Source organism: Gopherus evgoodei, chromosome 2 (assembly GCF_007399415.2).
Source record: "Gopherus evgoodei ecotype Sinaloan lineage chromosome 2, rGopEvg1_v1.p, whole genome shotgun sequence".
NCBI classification, from domain to species: Eukaryota; Metazoa; Chordata; order Testudines; family Testudinidae; genus Gopherus; species Gopherus evgoodei.
This window is the reverse complement of record NC_044323.1, coordinates 152,540,214-152,560,224: the sequence shown is the minus strand read 5'-3', so window position 1 is coordinate 152,560,224 and position 20,011 is coordinate 152,540,214. Positions and strand designations below refer to the sequence as shown.

At 42.1% G+C, this 20,011-nt stretch overlaps 1 protein-coding gene across 2 annotated transcripts in view; it reads left to right on the top strand.

Moving 5' to 3' along the window:
* Positions 1 to 20,011, top strand: part of ANTXR1 (ANTXR cell adhesion molecule 1) — a 194,068-nt gene that overhangs the window by 150,850 nt on the left and 23,207 nt on the right. Inside the window, exon 18 of one of the 2 annotated variants that reach the window (XM_030551980.1) lies at positions 19,370 to 19,820. The exons of the other annotated variant lie outside the window; for it this stretch is intronic. Coding sequence (XP_030407840.1) covers positions 19,370 to 19,441 — 72 coding nt within the window. The 3' untranslated portion in view covers positions 19,442 to 19,820. Of the gene's footprint in view, positions 1 to 19,369; positions 19,821 to 20,011 lie in introns of those variants that run through there. 2 annotated transcript variants of the gene reach the window in all.

Below are 20,011 nucleotides of genomic sequence, written 5' to 3'. Positions count from 1 at the left end.
AGGGTACGTCCAGACTACCCGCCCTATCGGTGGGTAGCGATTGATTTATTGGGGATCGATATATCGCATCACATCTAGACGCGATATATCGATCCCCAAACGCGCTCCCCATCGACTCTGGAACTCCACTGGAGCGAGCAGCGATAGCAGAGTCAATGGGGGAGCCGCAGACATCGATCCCACGCTGTGAGGATCCGAGGTAAATCGATCTAAGATACTTCAACTTCAGCTACGCTATTCACGTAGCTGAAGTTGCGTATCTTAGATCGACACCCCCTCACCCCCAGTGTAGACCAGCCCTGAAGCTCAAACAAGGCCTATAAAGTCTAAAGCTGGGAACAAATTATGTTTATATTTTTATTGATAATTTAATTTGCATTGCTTTTGCATTACTTGTGCATGTAGATGGAGGAAAAAGCATAACAAGACCATGCAAAATTATGTATAAATAAAGAGGCAACAACAGTTACCCAAAATGTACAGGGAGAAATATTTTTTAGATACACACTTTTTGAAAATTCTCCACTGAAGTCACTTAGACTAGTATCTTGTTAGATATCAATGAAATGTCTATGGTACAAACTGCATTTAATTAGCTGAGGAGGATGGGGCTCTGAAATATTGTGAAAAATTTCCTTGATAAAATCACAAATGTGTTTTTACAATGAAATATGCACAAAATCCTCCCCACTCTAATTAAGGTTATTTCTTTAAGTTACAATGAAAAGCCAAAACCTCAACTCTGGATGGTTTCACTGTGAATGTTTCATACAGCCTGGGGAATAAGATTTGCCACACTGGAATAGATCCATCATTCGTCTAACAGCAGGCCATTCCTGGTTAGGCCCTGATTCTGCAAACACATGCTGAACTTTAGTTATGTGCTCATCTTATTGAATTCAAAGAGACTTAAGCACATGTTCACGTTTTGCTGAATTAGGTCCTAAATTCCCACAATTATGCAAAATGGAGAGGAGGAGCTTTTTGCTTGACCCCGCTGGTGACCATCTGAGGTCGTGAAGCCCAGGAATTGATAGCCTTTTTCATGTTCATCTTAGCTACTATGATGACAGATCTAACATGTCCAGTTAACATATATAGACTGTTATCATGTGGCAGCAGCATGATCTACTGGTTAGGGAACTAGATTGGGAATCTGGGGACCTCCATTCTGCTCTCAGCTCTGAGACTGTCTCTTTGTCTGACCTTGGTCAAATCACTTAGGGACAGATTTTTAAGGGCATTTAGGTGCCTAGCTCCCAGAGAGATTAGAAGACAAGAGACAACAGACAGATGAAGGGCAATAGGACACAATGGAGACAATATTGGTCTGCATAATAGGCAATGCCTAAGATGTTTATGCTACAGAGGAAACAGAATTATATCATAGGAATTTAAGGCTGGAGGGACCTCAAGATGACATCAAGCCCAACCCAGTGATTTCTCAACACCCCCCGGGGGGGGTGTACACCCCCCTTGAATTTCCCCAACACCTCCCCCCAGTTTTTTGAACTAGTTACATGCCAAACCTGGTGGCTGAACTTTGTGACTTTGTCCTCACCCACAACTATTTCACATTTGGGAACAATATATACCTTCAAGTCAGTGGCACTGCTCTAAGTACCCGCATGGCCCCACAGTATGCCAACATTTTTATGGCTGACTTAGAACAATGCTTCCTTAGCTTTCATCATCTAACGCTCCTACTCTACTTGCGCTGGACCCATGGAAAAGAAGCCCTTCAGGAATTCCACCATGATTTCAACAATTTCCATCCCACCATCAACCTCAACCTAGACCAATCCACACAAGCGGTCCATTTCCTTGACACTACTGTGCTAATCAGCGATGGTCACATAAACACCACCCTGTACTGGAAAGCTATTGACCGCTATACTTACCTACTTGCCTCTGCTTCCATCCAGGACATAGCACACGATCCATTGTCTACAGCCAAGCTCTAAGATACAACCGCATTTGCTCCAATCCCTCAGACAGAAACAAACACCTACAAGATCTCTATCAGGCATTCTTAAAACATTCTAAAAATACCCACCTGCTGAAGTGAAAAAACAGATTGACAGAGCCAGAAGAATAGCCAGAAGTCATCTACTACAAGACAGGCCCAACATAGAAAATGAAAGAACGCCACTAGCCGTCACCTTCAGCCCCCAACTAAAATCTCTCCAGTGCATCATCAAAGATCCACAACCTATCCTGAAAGATGATCCCTCACTCTCCCAGATCTTGGGAGACAGGCCTGTCCTCACTTACAGACAGCCCCCCAAACTGAAGCACATACTCACCAGCAACCACACACCACAGAACAAAAACACTACCCCAGGAACCTATCCTTGCAACACAGCCCGATGCCAACTCTGTCCACATATCTATTCAAGTGACACCATAATAGGACCCAATCACATCAGCCATGCCATCAAGGGCTCGTTCACCTGCACATCTACCAATGTGATATATACCATCATGTGCCAGCAATGCCCCTCTGCCATGCACATTGGCCAAACCAGTCAGTCTCTATGCAAAAGAATAAATGGACACAAATCTGACATCAGGAATCATAACTTTCAAAAACCAGTAGGAGAACACTTCAACCTCTCTGGCCATTCAGTAACAGATTTAAAGGTGGTAATTTTGCAACAGAAAAACTTCAAAAACAGACTCCAACTAGAAACTGCTGAACTTGAATTAATATGCAAACTAGATACAATCAATTTAGGCTTAAATAGAGACTGATAATGGCTGAGCCATTACACACATTGAATCTATTTCCCCATGTTAAGTATCCTCACAGCTTCTTGTCAAACTGTCTTAAAGGGCTATCTTGATTATCGCTACAAAAGTTTTTTTTCTCCTGCTGACAGTAGCGCATCTTAATTAATTATCCTATTAAAATTGGTTGGGCAACTCTTACCTTTTCATGTTCTCTGTATTATATATGTATAGCGCCATTGGCCATTATCTTTGAAAACTCATGGCGAACAGGAGAGGTCCCGGATGACTGGAAAAAGGCTAATGTAGTGCCCATCTTTAAAAAAGGGAAGAAGGAGGATCTGGGGAACTACAGGTCAGTCAGCCTCACCTCAGTCCCTGGAAAAATCATGGATCAGGTCCTCAAGGAATCAATTCTGAAGCACTTAGAGGAGAGGAAAGTGATCAGGAACAGTCAGCATGGATTCACCAAGGGCAAGTCATGCCTGATTAACCTAATTGCCTTCTATGAGGAGATAACTGGGTCTGTGGATGGGGGGAAAGCAGTGGATGTGTTATTCCTTGACTTTAGCAAAGCTTTTGATATGGTCTCCCACAGTATTCTTGCCAGCAAGTTAAAGATGTATGGGCTGGATGATTGGACTGTAAGGTGGATAGAAAGCTGGTTAGATCATCGGGCTCAACGAGTAGTGATCAACGGCTCCATGTCTAGTTGCCAGCCGGTTTCAAGTGGAGTGCCCCAAGGGTCAGTCCTGGGGCTGGTTTTGTTCAATATCTTCATTAATGGTCTGGAGGATGGAGTGGACTGCACTCTCAGCAAGTTTGCAGATGACACTAAACTTGGAGGAGTGGTAGATACGCTGGAGTGTAGGGATAAGATACAGAGGGACCTAGACAAATTAGAGGACTGGGCCAAAAGAAACTTGATGAGGTTCAACAAGGACAAGTGCAGAGTCCTGCACTTAGGACGGAAGAATCCCATTCATTGTTACAGACTAGGGACCGAATGGCTAGGAAGCAGTTCTGCAGAAAAGGACCTAGGGGTTACAGTGGACGAGAAGCTGGATATGAGTCAACCGTGTGCCCTTGTTGCCAAGAAGGTTAAAGGCATTTTAGGCTGTATAAGTAGGGGCATTGCCAGCAGATCGAAGGATGTGATCATTCCCCTCTATTCAACATTGGTGAGGCCTCATCTGGAGTACTGTGTCCAGTTTTGGGCCCCACACTACAAGAAGGATGTGGAAAAATTGGAAAGAGTCCAGCAGAGGGCAACAAAAATGATTAGGGGGCTGGAGCACATGATTTAAGAGGAGAGGCTGAGGGAACTGGGATTGTTTAGTCTGCAGAAGAGAAGAATGAGGGGGGATCTGATAGCTGCTTTCAACTACCTGAAAAGGGGTTCCAAAGAGGATGGATCTAGATTGTTCTCAGTGGTGGCAGATGACAGAACAAGGAGCAATGGTCTCAAGTTGCAGTGGTGAAGGTTTAGGCTGGATATTAGGAAAATCTTTTTCATTCAGAGAGTGGTGAAGCACTGGAATGGGTTACCTAGGGAGGTGGTGGAATCTCCTTCCTTAAAGGTTTTTAAGGTCAGGCTTGACAAAGCCCTGGCTGGGATGATTTAGTTAGTTGGGAATTGGTCCTGCTTTGAGCAAGGTGTTGGACTAGATGACCTCCTGAGGTCCCTTCCAACCCTGATATTCTATGATTCTATGATATATCTCCTCACTATAAGTTCCATTCTATGCATCCAATGAAATGGACCCACGAAAACTTATGTTAAAATACATTTGTTAGTCTCTAAGGTGCCACAAGTACTCCTGTTCTTTTTAAAAAAGCAAACAGAATGTTGGGAATCATTGACTGCTGCTGCACATTGAGTGGATGTTTTCAGAGAACTATCCACAATGACTCCAACATCTCTTTCTTGAGTGTTAACAGCTAATTCAGACTCCTTCATTTTGTATGTATAGTTGAGATTGTTTTCCAATATGCATTACTTTGCATTTATCAACATTGAATTTCATCTGCCATTTTTGTTGCCCAGTCACTCAGTTTTGTGAGATCCCTTTGTAATTCTTCGCAGTCTGCCTGGGATTTAACTATCTTGAATAGTTTTGCATCATCTTCAAATTTTGCCACCTCACTGTTTACCCATTTTTCCAGATCATTTATGAGTATGTTGAACAGTAATGGTTCCAATACCAACACCCTCAGGGATACCACTATTTATCTCTCTCCATTCTGAAAACTGATAATTTATTTCTACTCTTTGCTTCCCATTTTTTAACCAGTTACTGATCCATGAGAGGATTCACTCTTATCCCATGATGGCTTACTTTTCAAAAGTCAATTTAAATTAAAAACTTTTTTTAAATTTATATTTTTTTAAAAATCTAGACCTGTTATGCGTTTTGGTGTAACATGCATTATTTTTATGTTAAATGTGTATCATCGTAACAAAACATTTAGTTTATTCATATCTCTTTTATATATCTCATTGGTCCTGACACCTCCCCTGTAAATTTGAACACCTCCCCTAATTTCAGTTCCTGGGGAAACCACTGGTCCAGCCCCCTGTGCTGAGGCAGGACCAAATATTCCTAGACTATCCCTGACAGGTGTTTGTTCAACTTGTTCTTAAAAACCTCCATGATGGGAATTCCATAACCTCCCTTGGAAGCCTGTTCCAGAAATAAATACCCTTACAGTTAGCACATTTTTTTCTAATATCTAACCTAAATCTTCCTTGCTGCAGAGTGAGCCCATTACTGTTTGTTCTACCTTCACTGGACTTGGAGAACAATTGATCCTCATCTTTTTATAGCAACCCTTTACATATTTGAAGACTGTTATCAAGTCCCCATTCAATCTACTTGTCTCAAGACTAAACGTGCCCATTTTTTTTAACCTTTCTTCATAGGTCAGGGTTTCTAAACGTTGATAATTTTTCTTGCTCTCCTCTGGACTCTGCAATTTGTCTATATCTTTCCTAAAGTGTCGTGCCCATAACTAGACACAGTACTCCAGCTGAGGCTTCACTAGGACTGAGTGGAATGGGATAATTACCTCCTTTGTCTTCACACTATACTCCTGTTAATACACCCCAGAATATTAGACTTTTTCGCAAGTGCATCACATTGTTGATTCATATTCTGTCTCTAATCCACTATAAACCCCAGATCCTTTTCAGCAGTACTACCACCTAACCAGTTATTCCCCATTTTGTAGTTGTGCATTTGATTTGATCTTCTTCAGAGTAGTACTTTGTCTTTACTGAATTTCACCCTGTTAATTTCAGACCAATTCTCCAATTTGTCACGGTCCTTTTGAAATCAAATTCTGTCCTCCAAAGGTGCACCCTTACCCAGCGTGGTGTCATCCAGAATTTTTATTACTCTCCACTCCATTGCTGAAGTCATTAATGAAAATATTGAATAGTACCTGCATAGAGTAGACTGACTCCATGCAGGACCCCACTAGATATGCCTTACCAGTTTGACAGTGAACCATTGCTAATGACTCTTAGAATACAGTCTTTCAACCAGCTGTTCACCCACCTTGTAATTTCATCTAGACCACATCTCCTTAGTTTGTTTAGGAGAATATCATGTGGGAGTATGTCAAAAGCCTTACTAAAATCAAGATATAAAATGTATACCACTTCCTGTCCACCCACCATAGGCCAGTAATCCTGTCAAAGAAGGAAATTAGGTTGTTCTGGCATAATATGTTCTTGACAATTCATGCTGACTATTACTAATAACCCTGTTATCCTCTAGGTGCTCACAGATTGATTGTTTCATCATTTTTTCCAGAATCTTTCCAGGTATCAAAGTTAGACTGACTGGTCTATTATTCCCTGGGTCCTCTTTGTTCCCCTTTTTAAAGATAGGTGATATGTTTGCCCTTCTCCATGTCTCTGGGACCTCACTCGTCCTCCATGGGTTCTCAAACAGTTCTGAGATTGCTTCAGCTAGTTCCTCACATACCCTAGCATGAATTTCATCAGCCCCTGCCAGCTTGAATACATCTAATTTATCTAACTATTCTTTATCCTGTTCTTTCCCTAGTTTGGCTTACGTTCCTTCCCCCTTGTTGCTAATATTAATTGTGTTGAGTATCTAGCTGCTATTAACCTTTTTAGTGAAGACAGAAGTGAAACAGGCATTAAACACCTCAGCCTTCTTCATGTCATTTGTTATTAATTCTCCTTCCCTACTAAGTAATAGACCTATACTTTCTTGTGTCTTTCTCTTGCTCCTAATGTATTTAAAAAGCCTCTTCTTATTGCCTTTCATGTCCCTTGCTAATTGTAACTCATTTTGTGCCTTAGCCTTTCTGATTTTTTCCCTACATGCTTTTGCTATTCTTTTGTACTCCTTCTTAGCAATTTGTCCATATTTCCATTTTTTGTTGGATTCCTTTTTGATTTCCAGCTTATTAAAGAGCTCCTGATAGAGTCACATTGGCCTCTTACTGTTCTTTCTATCTTTCCTAGGCATCGGAATAGTTGGCAGTTATGCATTTAATATTGTCTCCTCAATAAACTGCCAGCTCTCCTTACGATAATAACTCAGTGAAAGTGCCTCTGTGCAGCATGACAGGTCAGTCTATCCAAAGAGTATGAATAGAATCTTAGATCAATTCCTGCCAAAAAAAAAAAGAAAAGAAAAGAAAAGAAAGAAATATGCAAGTAAGTGCTCAGCTTCTAATGGCTTGGTGAAAAATATTTAGGGGATACATTCAAAGCAGATGCACCCATGTAACATCAAATCTTCAGCACAAAAGTTGCAAGTTGCCATGGAGGAGGGCAGTTGATCTCTGTGGCTTCAGTGAACTTGTGCATAAGGGAATTTAGGAGCTAACCTATAAGAGAAAAGAAGACTGGGGAAAGCAGAACAGTTATGTTTATAGGAGAATAAGGGCTTGACTCAAAACCCGCTGAAGTCAGTATAAATTAAATCCCTACCCATCAGTCTAATGCACTCTTCACACACTGCCTCTGTGTCATTTCCAAGCCCCACCTTGTATTCTAGCCCCCAAGCAGGGTTTGGCCAACTGAACCTAGATTTCAAATATAGGCCATGTAAGGGGATATAGGGACTGGTTCCCACTCTAGGAGCTATTTCAGGATGGGGACCATAACTTTGCATTATGCTGTATTTCATATATACTTCTTACTAATCATCATTTTAAAGCCAAATTTTACAGCTGCTGTAAACAGCTGGCTTCCGTGGAGTTGTGGCAGCTTACCCCAGGATTTAATTTGTTCCAATAGGCCCTGGTACAAAGCCCACCGAGGTCAATGCAAGTCTTTGCACTGAGCTCAATGGGATGGGAATCAGGCCATAGTGTCATTAGGGAAGTACAACAGAAGACAGTAGGCTGTGAGACAGAAGACTTTGCTTTCAGTCACACTCTGTCCTTGTGTGGCCCTGGGCAAGTGTTTCCTCTCTCTGGATCACTGTTTCCTCATCAGTAAATTGGGGATAATGACACATCCCTTCCTTTTTAAAGTTTTATGAGATCTACAGATGAAAAGCACTACCCTTAGATGGTTCACTTTTTGGGGGGCAGGGACTATTTGTTATGTGTTTGCACAATGGGGTCTCCTAGGCACTACTCCAATACTACTACTAATAATAATAATTAATAATTAATAGCTATGGTTATTTCTGAGGTACCTATCACCATGGCAGAGGCAGAAGGAAATCAGAAAGGGATACAAGAATCGGTGGCTTTTGGTAGTTGGGACAGATTCCTTCTCCTCTTTGGATTTACCCACCCCATACCAGCCAAGTCTCTGCAAGCATGCTGACATTTTTTATATCAACAGTGATTTCTTTTGTGAAATCGGTCCCCTCTTCTGTGTACCCAGTGGGAAAATGTTCCCATGTAAATGCCTTAACACTTACAAACCTCCGATAGTCAGAGAAAGCGCTGGCCCCTATGAAGGCCTTGCAATCTGAAGAGAGAAGACAGATAAGACAAGCAATCATCATCATCCCCAGTTTACAAGTGGTTTCTCCCTTTCCTAGGAGTTTTACCCATGTTCACACAGAAAGTCTGTGGCAGAACAGGAAATTGAAGCCCACTCTGTTAAGTCCCAATCCAATGCCTTAATCACAAGGACAGCCTGTCTCTCTGCATCAACCTCCCATCAGTACCTCTCCCATGAAACCTCTGCCAATGGGACTGAGTTTGGCCAGAATGTGATGCCACCAACTGATAAGTACGCATTACAGGTCCCTGTACCAGAATCATATCTTCTGTGGATCCAGCACAGTGAGGGACCTGTAACGCACACTTCCCCGTGGGTTATATTAACAAAGCCTAGCCCATGTGGAATCTTTCTCAGTGAGACAGGAGTGGTCCACAGAGTGTGTAAAGGAGGGTGCGAAGTCTGTAGAGAGCTTTGGGGTCATCAGGTGAGTGGAGATGCATAGACACAGCCACTACAGGAGGATATGATGGGCTTGTGCCTTCTCTAATGTGGTACTATCCTATTCATGTCCCCCTCAGGGTATGTCTACACTGCTATCCGGAGTTGTGATTGCAGCCCATATAGACATACCCAAGCTAGCTTTAATCTAGTGAGTCTGCGTATGTCTGCATATGCTGCATTCACGCTTCTGGTTGCAGTGAAGACATATTCTCAGTCTGGTTGCTGGCTCATATATTCCCACTCCTTTTCCCTCCCACCCCAAACCTGCAGTTTCCACCTCTGAGTCATTGTATAAATGCCAGCCACTGCAAGTGTTTTTTATAGCACCAAAATTATTACACCAGCTAACTTAGGTGCGACTTTAACTGAAGCATGAAACTGCCTCATCTATGCATTTAACTGTGAAATTTCCAGTGTCGTGAGTTACTAGGAAAATTTCTTAGTCTGGGAAGGCTTTTACATTTCTCAGCAGAGCTTAGGGAAAGGAATGATGCCTCTGAACGCTGGGAAGAGAAGCAGGTCCATATAATGAACTGAAGAGTATAAAGGGATTTATTTTTTAAAGTGAAGGCAAAAACCAGCCAATGGAATGGTCTAGTCAAACTTTCCTTCATGTGAAGTAAGTAGTTCTGCAGCAACTCTCTGAATAGACTAAAGGCTGGGAGTAAATTCTCAGAGTGGAGCTGGTCAGAAGACAGGAAGTATTTTCAGTGACAAATTTTTGGAAAGAAATTTTTTTAAAAAAAGTTCATTTAAAGAAAGAAAAATCCAAAAAAAGTTCTGGATTTTTTGATGAAAAATCAGACACTGACAATTTTTCTGTTTTTCCAAAAATGAAACATTTTTATAGCAAAAAAAAATGAATAATTTCAAAAGAAATGAAAATTTTCCTTAGGTAAAAGGTAATTTTGGCAGTGATGGTTTGAATGAAAAATTATGAGCAGCTCTTCCTCAGGGATGTCCTATATAGTGCCAGTCCTGCAGTCCTTATTCAGAACAAACTCCCAGCAACTTTTGGGTGCATCTATAATGGCTATTTTCCCCCCCTCTTGCCACAGTATCTGAGTGCCTCAGAATCTTTAATACATTTACCCCACCACACTCTGTGAGATAGGGCATTCCTAGGGCTTGTTTACACTTACTAAAGGATTGATGCTGCAGCAATCGATGCATCGGTGGTCAATTTAGCGAGTCTAGTGAAGTCTATTCACGTAAACTCAAACTGCGTAGTTTAGATCAACTTTTCCCTTTAATGTAAACAAGGCCCTATTTTACAGATGGAGAACTGAGGCACTCAGTTGCTTGGGATTACACAGGAAGCCTGTGACAGAGTAGGAGAATGAACTCAGGGTCCTAGGTTACTGCTCTAACTACTGGACACCATTCCTCTATTGTTAGGGAAGATACTACAAATGATTTGCAGCACCTCAGACATGACAGAACATGACCTCAGACCAGACATGTCACAAGGCAAATGTTAGGACAGAAATCCTAGCTCCACTAAAGGCAATAGCAAAACTCTCATTGACTTCAGTGAGGCCAGGATTTCACCCCAGGTAGGGCCACTGTATGATACATCAGCTGGGGAAAGGAGGAACTTTTCTACACTATCATGAAGGGAAAGTGAGGTCATTGGATCCTGTGGGACTGTAGTAAATTTCCAGAAATACACATGAGAAAAGAACTGAAAAATATGGATGCAGATTCTAAACTTTCTGAACCTCTTCCACAGAGTTCATGGAGCATTTGGCCTCCAGGATTTTGGTTAGGGCCCATCTGTGTTAGGAACTTTTGTATTACACCCAAAGAATCAATCGTTTCTGATTGTAAGGTTAGGATGGAACCTGTGGCATAAAATAACCTCAAATCTTATAAATGCCACTATGAAGCTGAGACAGGAAAAGAATCTGATCGATTGTCCTGAAAGCCAAAGACAACAAACCGCAAGGATCGTGTTCATATGAGTCAAGTAAGGCAAATGAGTAGTAGCTCCCATTGACTCTGCATGCACCTCAGCAGGACCAGCTGTTTCACCAGTGGCTCATGTATCTCTTGGCAGGAAAGCTCAGGGGACTTGCTTAGTGCTAGGGTTCACAAGCACCCCAGAACCCAACTTTAAGGAAAAGGTCGGTCAGATTGTTTGGTGGTTAATGGGGACATATTTGCTCTGCATCCATTTACAGGCTTCATTTCACACCGGGCATCTGGTAAGCCTATGCAAATCTAGTCAGGCCACTTACATCATATCAGGGTATGGGATTTTTGGCCATATAACAGAAGTAGTATTGAACAGAACTGGACTTTTCTGATTGGTAGTCAGTGACGACACATGTCTGTAATCCCCAGTAAGTGCCTGGGCCTGCTTTCCAATTTTTTTTTAATATGCACTACAAATTCCATATATATAAATGGAGTTTCGTAGCAGCAATAAAGACAGCGCAGGTGGTGTAGTTCAGAGCAATAACTGTACTTCTTGAGTGGCTAGAATAACTCCACCTGGCTTTGTGCCTGATTATGTAACACTACCTGCAGAGGGTGCCATAGTTGCCCATATATACAATATATATCCACATATATTCTGCCTTATTCCAATGTAACTATAAATACAGAGCAAAACTCCATCTCCCACCATAGCACTTAGACAATAGGGTCCTGAAAGGACACAAAACTCATCAACAGAGGCAGGCAAGCAAGCAATGGCAAAACTCTCGTGGGGAGTAGGATAGGAACTTCCAAGTGCAAAGAGTTCCTGCCTCAAAGCTGCCGTTCATCCCAACCACGCGTGTATCTGTGTATCTTTTCTGCTGAAAGGTGATCTCCCAGGTGACTAATCTGTGATTTAATCAGGGTGAAATATCTTTCTAGGGACTGTAGAGCAATTTGTTTCAGCGTTAATCACCCACTACTAGTTTTCAGCCATTATTCACTTGCCATAAAGTCGGTTTCCAGCAGGTTCACAAGGAAACATAAAACCCATTAAATATTGCTGGCACACCAGAGTACATTTTAAATTGTTGGGACACCTTATTAGTGCTATCTCAGAGAATGTAGCAGTTAGCAGTAGCCTTTATCTTAAGTGCATGGTCCCAATTAAAAGATCCTGAAAGCACTACCTATTTGCTAATAGTATAGAAGATTTAGGGGCAGATTCTGCCACACTTACATTGAGTAATACCTTCCTCCTCAAGTGGTCCAATTGAAATCAGTAAGGTGTAAAGGTGGAAGAATTAGTCTGTTTCACTTTTCTTCTTCCTTGCATTAATCCTGTCAAATGGGGTCCACTCTAAGAGGCCATTTCAGTGCCACACCCTCTTTCACACCACATGCTAACATGGCTTCCTTTATGACTTCTCACCGTTTCTTTTTGGCTCGACCTTTCTGGTTTTTTTTCTTCTTCTGTCTTGATCTGCTGGACCCTCTTACCCACATAGTTGTCTAGGACTACAGTTTACATGACCAAACCATCAGAGCCTGGATTCCCATGATGTTTTTGGTTTAAGGGTGTTACTTTGAGCATATCTCACATGGTCTTTCTTGCTTACACCAGCCACCCATCTCAACATTCACAGTTCTGTGGAGCAGACTGTTTGCACCTGTGTCATAACCTTAGTCCCAGATTTGGACCTTAGCGTCCAAAATATGGGGGTTAGCATGAAAACCTCCAAGCTTAGTTACCAGCTTGGACCTGGTACTTGCTGCCACCACCCAAAAAATTAGAGTGTTTTGGGGCACTCTGGTCCCCCTGAAAAACCTTTCCTGGGGACCCCAAGACCCAAATCCCTTGAGTCTCACAACAAAGGGAAATAATCCTTTTTCCCTTCCCCCCCTCCAGGTGCTCCTGGAGAGATACACAGACACCAGCTCTGTGAAACTACACAGAGTGACTCCCCCTCTCTGTTCCCAATCCTGGAAACAAAAAGAACTTTCCTATTCCCCCAGAGGGAATGCAAAATCAGGCTAGCAAATCCAACACACACACAGATCTCCCCGATCTCTTCCTCCCACCAATTCCCTGGTGAGTACAGATTCAATTTCCCTGAAGTAAAGAAAAACTCCAACAGGTCTTAAAAGAAAGCTTTATATAAAAAGAAAGAAAAATACATACAAATGCTCTCTCTGTATTAAGGTGATACAACACAGGGTCGATTGCTTAAAAGAATATTGAATAAACAGCCTTATTCAAAAAGAATACAAATCAAAGCACTCCAGCACTTATATTCAGGCAAATACCAAAGAAAAGAAACCATATAACTTACTATCTGATCTCTTTGTCCTTACACTTAGAAACAGAAGATTAGAAAACAGAACTACTTCTCCAAAGCTCAGAGAAAGCAGGCAGCCAGAAAACAAAGACTCAGACACAAACTTCCCTCCACCCAAAGTTGAAAAAATCCGGTTTCCTGATTGGTCCTCTGGTCAGGTGCTTCAGGTGAAAGAGACATTAACCCTTAGCTATCTGTTTATGACAACCTGTGTCTGCTTGTTGCCCCACTCTCAGCACTATACATTAAAACTGGAAGGACCACCATTGAATAGACTTCCCTTTTAATCATACTGATATCTTCCTGTCACATGATATACCACTTATCTCTCTCCATGTGAGCAAGGCATTTGTTATCGTAGCTCTAATCTCATTTTCCACTTCCTCATTTTCCTGGAATCTGGAACCCAGATACTTGAAGCTGCATTTTTGTTATTGCCTGAGCATTATACTTCACTGTTCACATTGTTGAAATTACATACCATATTCTCTGGTTTTCCTCTGCTCATTTTGAGCCCAGGTTTCTCCAATACGGTCTACTAGGCCGTTTCACTGCATAGTCAAATTAAGTATTAACATGTGACACGGGTTTGCTTTCCTAGACCAATCACATATGCCAAAAGGAGCAGATCAGAGCCGTGACTCAATGAAGTGTGTCATGTCCTGGCTTATTGTTAGTATGTAAGGTAAGCATCTGTTTTACAGGTGAGGAAGCTGCGGCATAGGATGAGTAAGTGATTTGCCCAAGGTCATAGAATCAGGACTAGAACCCATGTGTTTTTAATCCCACTCTCAGTTATAAAAACCAGATCACACTTCTTCCAAGAGCTGAGACCAGAAGCTATGAGTTCTGACTCCCAAGTCCTTGCTTTTACCACCAGACCGCACTCCCTTCCACACCTGGGATTAGAATCCAGGGGTCTGGACACCCATGTCCTCTGTGTTCTAACTATTAGATATCTCTTCTTACTGCAGTCTTAAAAAAATCTCATTACATACACTCATTATGTGCTAATTAGAAACTATTGTTAAACTTGCCTTCTGAAAAAGGTATCCGCTGAAAGTAATAGGTTTATGCTGACGGGTTGCAGGGTTTCGGAATGAAATTGTAACATTCTCTCTGCTCATGTAATTGTGGTGTGGTTTTCCATTATATACAGTCATGGAAAATTAATCTAAATATTCGCTCTTTTCCTGGAACTAGCAGGTCGGTAGCCAAAAGCTCCACTGATCATCTGCTCATCAACTTACAGAGCTGCAACAGAACAGAGTGCTCATTACTCTCTCTCTTTCTCTCTCTATATATATACACACACTCTCTCTCTCTGGCATTGTTTTATTGAATTCTTCCCTGCAGGATCAATATTCCTGAAGGCGGAAGGATAGCCAGCTCATAAAACACATCAAGCCAGCCATCACTATACCAGGGACCATTCTAACCAGACAGAACTGAGTTCACTCCTTCAAGCTCTGTATGCACTGAACTCCCTTTAAAGCCAATGGAAGTCCTGCAGACAAAGGGCCTGTGGAATTGGGACTTGTGTCTCATTTAACAGGAGACCAGTGGAAGAAAGTTAAGAGACTATGCAGAGGTGAAGAATGTGGTTTGTGACAAGGGCCTCCTGAGGAGATGGCACTGTTTAATATATAGTTTACACCCTAAACAGGTTTAGACTGAAGGAAAGGGGAGTGGGAGTGACTGACTAAATTAGCTATCATGCAGTAACCTTAAGGTGCCAGTTTGCATTACGCCCCCTTTACATCACTCTGGTAGCATGAAAGGGCATGAAACATAAGCTAAAGTAGAAACCCTTGTGGCCTAGTGGCTAGAGCACTGTACTGGGACTCAGGAAATCCAGTTTCTCTTCCTAGCTCTGCTGCTGGGTGACCTTGTGCAACTCACTTCCTTGATCAGTACCTCAGTTTCCCCATCTGCAAAATGGGGATAATGATCATGACCTCCTTTGTAGAGCAAGTTGAAATGTACTGATGAAAAGCTCTTTTTAAGAGGTAGGTATCACATTGAAAGAAGACCGTCTACACAAGCTTTTGATCTACTTAAATTAAATTAGTTTACGTTAGACTGGTGCAATTTCTTGGCCTAGGCAAGACCAAACTGAGGCCATCATTTACAAGTGCAAATTCACCATGCAAAAACATGGTCTTCTATGAACCAGTCTGCAATAAGCCCTCTCCTAATCACCAACATCAGGCCAGGAGCTCTTCTCCCCAAGCATCAAACTTTATCTTCTTTCCCTGTGTATAGTGGACCATTTCCTAAAACAGCAGCCACTTTCTTTAGTGTTTTTAGAACAATGTAACTGGTTAACGGTCAAATGTGTGTGACTAGCAGAGTGATCCCAAACTGGTTTATTGGCAAACATCTGAATCCATGAGCCATCCACTTCCTCTTGTCATTATCTGAATCTTCCCCCAGCTTGTTCAGCCAGAGTTTAACAGACGATGTTTAGTGAGGCTACAGCCCCAAAGCAGGTTCTGCCTCTTTATGGCCCTGGTGTTAATTCTAATTAAAAAGGTTCATGATTTCTTGGGAAATTCATCCCCATGGGAAAGGAATCGATTGAATTTAAATAGAGATTTATGTTTGGTATCCAGCAGCCACTGTTCCACACCATGTTTATGTAGGAGTTTTGTGCTGAATGCTCCCATTTCTTTCTATGCAGGTGCGGGTCACAGAGTCTAAAACTACTGAGCTCCAAACAGCCTACTTCAGTCTTATTTCCAGGGTTTCAACCACTGGTTAGGAGCAAATTTCCCCTTCGCCTTTGCTAAACAAGCATTAGCCTGGAGGAAAGTACTCCTTTCTGTCCAAATAAGACCCATCAGAACACTTTGTCTGGACTAGACCTTGTTCTGCAGTGTCTCTGTCACCCTGTTAACTGCAGCCAGATAAAAAGAGAATGCAATTCATCCCCATGCAGAGGGCCAACACAAGGCCTAGGCATTGCTCAAATCCTAAAGATGGCTTAAGTGATGTGTAACCTTCATCCTGGCCCTTCTGGACAAAGGTGAATTGCATCCAAAGAGAGCAGAAAGAGAACAGCCCTGGCTGAGCGAGTTTTATAGTACATGATCCCTAACTCTCTCTTATTTTCCAAATACAGATTTGTGCCTCTTTTCTCAGATGGTTCCATGGTCATGTGAGACCAAAGGCAGCTCCAAGCCCATCATGACTGGAGCAGTTTGATGCACTGTCATTTCCTATTAAATTTTCTTCCAAGACAGCAGCGCCAACACACAATATTTTTGGTAGTGGAAAGCTTGAGCTTAAAATACTACCTCCTGTTCCAGAAGGGGTGACTGCCTGTTTACAAACATAAAGACAACTAAAACCTTTTGACTTATTCTATAGTCACCCATTTTGTGCTTAAATACAGTAATGCTGCTGGACTCCGTCAACTCAGATTTTAGGGCCAGATCCCCAGCTGGTGTAAACTGACTTCCATGGAGTTCAGACATCCAGCCCTAAAATGTCTCATCTCTTGCATAACACAAGCCATAGAATTTCACCCAGTAATTCGTGCATCGAACCCATAATTTATGGATGAACTAGAGTGAATCTTCTAGGAAGACATCCAGCTTGATTCAAAACTTCCCAGTGATGAGGAATTTACTTTATCCCTTAATTACTCCAATAATTTAATCACTGTCATTTTTAAAATGGCAACTAATTTACAGTTTGAATATTTCTGCCTTCGCCTTCCAGCCACTGGAGTTGGTTATGCTTTATGCTTAAAAATTCAACATCCCGCATCAATCTGGAAGCTCTTTTTTTACATCATGTGGTGTTTCTCTAAGAGTAGCTGCATTCAGTAAGACAGTAGGAAGGAAGACTAGAACTTCCTAGAAGTGACACCAGTATTGATGTGAAGATCAGCCAAATATGGCTATTGTGAAAGCAATCAGGCCTCTCTCTCTCCTTCCCTTTCTTTCTCTCTCTCTCTCTCAGTCCAGATGATCCATTTCTCCCCAGTTCTACTGGCTCTGGGCCAGTACCTGAGAAACAAGATTGATTCTCATGCTCAGATTTGGCTACATGGCAGCCTGCGATGTGCTGTTTCACTTTTCATAAGCAATGGAGTTTGCTCTGCTGCCCTTAGCCAATGTTTTCTTTTCATGCTAGCATTGGTAGGTTCCCAGCTGGGCTGAAGCTGCAAAATGTAGACCCAGATCTCAAGCACACCAGAGTTTGGCAGTGTGTGAATGAAGGGTTTTGGTTCAGACCCATCTTTCACTTGTAAAGCATTGTGTATTTACTATTTGTACTGTGGTAGCACCTAGGAACCCCAGTTAGGGACCAGAACCCCCTTGTGCTAGGCATTGTACATACACAACGAAAAGTCCTTGTACCATAGAGCTTACATGGTCCTAAACCAAAGTGCTCTGGGGGCTGTCAAGGTGAAAGATGCTGTATACAAATACACTCCCACGACATATATCCTTGGACTAGCTTTTCAGCAAACTAATGTAACTAAGCTAGTTTCCTTGCAACCTTTTGCTTTTTCAGAATCCCATGAAAAGTCTGAGAACCCACAGTATGTTAATGATTTTAAAGTATTGGTTTTACATCTGCCATTTATTATAGACAGGTGTCTTATGTCAACAAAAGCATCAATTGCAAAGCAGTAGAAGAAACTCCCTCCCCCTAGGGTGTCTTGGTCTTAGGTTTGTTTGAACCAAGCAAGATAAAATAAGTACAAATCCAAACCATTACCCAGAATTTGAACTGAATCCAAACCAAACCTTTTCTGGGACATCAAAAGTTTAGTTAACTTTTTATCCTTTTTTCCTTCTTATTTTGCCAAAATTTTAGATGAATGCTGATCAGCTGTGGAGGAAACCTCTTTCCCTGATCCATCCTCCCATCCATCTGTAATACACTAACCATCTTCCCATTGAGATTCACTTGTCACTGGGTTGGATACTGTGCTTATGACCTCCACTGGGATAAATTGATGTAGCTTCAATGGAAGCATGCCAGTTTATACCAGGGAGGAGCTTCAAGCTGATCCCTAATTTGAAGTGCACTTTTTACATGCTAGAAATGCAGGTAATTTGAACCTTATTTAGGGCCTGATCCAAAGCCCATTGAGGTCAATGGAAATCTTTTCCTTTGCTCCAAAGGCTCTTTGGGTCAGACTTTTAACATATCATTTATTGAATGCCCAAGGTGAATGGAATGCCATGGAAAATGTTCTCCAGGTTCTTATAAATAATACTTAGTACAAGGCCTTGTATTCTGTAATGAGAGCCATATGGAGGGGGTTTCAGTGCAGGGATATTTTATCTTGAAATAAAACAGTTGTAACAGTTGCCTGCTGACCAGAAGACATGGAGGTAGCCATATGATGACTGTACTTTCTGCACAGGCGTTTTTTCCAGGCATTACAGAGCACCCTCAGCCCAGAGATTGAACTCTCTTTGTAAGGCTGGCTCACAAATCCTAGAAGCTAGTTTCCTAAAACTGTCTCCAGATGCCATGATGTGATTTCAAAGTGCAGTGCCGCCAGTTCAAATCAGTGAACCAGGTACGTTTCGAACATTCAGAGTCCGATCATGTGGCAGGAGCCAGGCTAGCTCCTGAACAGATTTAGGGGCCTGAAGCAAGGAAACTCCATGAATCCAAAAACTCAACGATCCTTCCTTCCCCTAGATTGCAGAGTCGTGGCCTATCCAATAATAGCATCTCCTCTGGTTGTGCTCTCTGGCCAGCATAGCCACCCACCTCCTCTAGTCTGCTCCCAGTATCCCCACTTCAGTGCCTCTGTGAAGAGGAACTCTGTTGAGCACCATCTGCAAAGGCTCCCAGCCTTGTGACCCCCCCTCCCTATGCAGCAGAGCTGCACTGGATTTGCTGCAGGCAAGGCTCTCTACTGCTGCAGAGCAGGTGACAAGATTTCTTCTTACAGGTCTGGTGCCAAGCAAAATGCCAGTTGGCCACCCTAGGTCTGAAGACACTGTGCTGCTTTTGGATCCACTGAATCTTGACTGTACTGCCCCCACACATCGCTCCCAGAGATGTTTGTGGAAGTTCCACCCATGGACTGAGTTCAAATCAAGCAACAGAGCTCCAAAGTGTGGATCCAGGGGAAGAGTTTTTTGCCCATACAATTTAGCCTAGGATTCCCTCAACCTTCCCAATGTGCGTACCTAGCTCTTAATATTAGCTACATTCTAGTCAATGACCTGTTTCCAGAAATGAGCAATAAGGGTTGCATCTCTTTAACACCTGCCTATGTTCATTTCATGACCCGTAGATCCAACAATTTTTTGTGCTTCCTTTTGAAATCAGAAATCAAATCACAGTTCTATAGCCTCTTTCTTTCTTTCTTTCTTTCTTTCATCCATCCAACAGAGTAATGGGGAATATTGTTTATGAAAAGTTTTAATAACTAATAAACCTGGTAAAATAGTATTAAGGTCAAACCTTTTTAATATCTCTTTAAAAACTGTGGAATACAGAAGCCAATCCCACTATGTTATGTTCTTAAGAAGTTGATGTTTTTCCAGGTGGTTATTTCCAGGTTGATATAAAACCAGGGCAAAGAGAG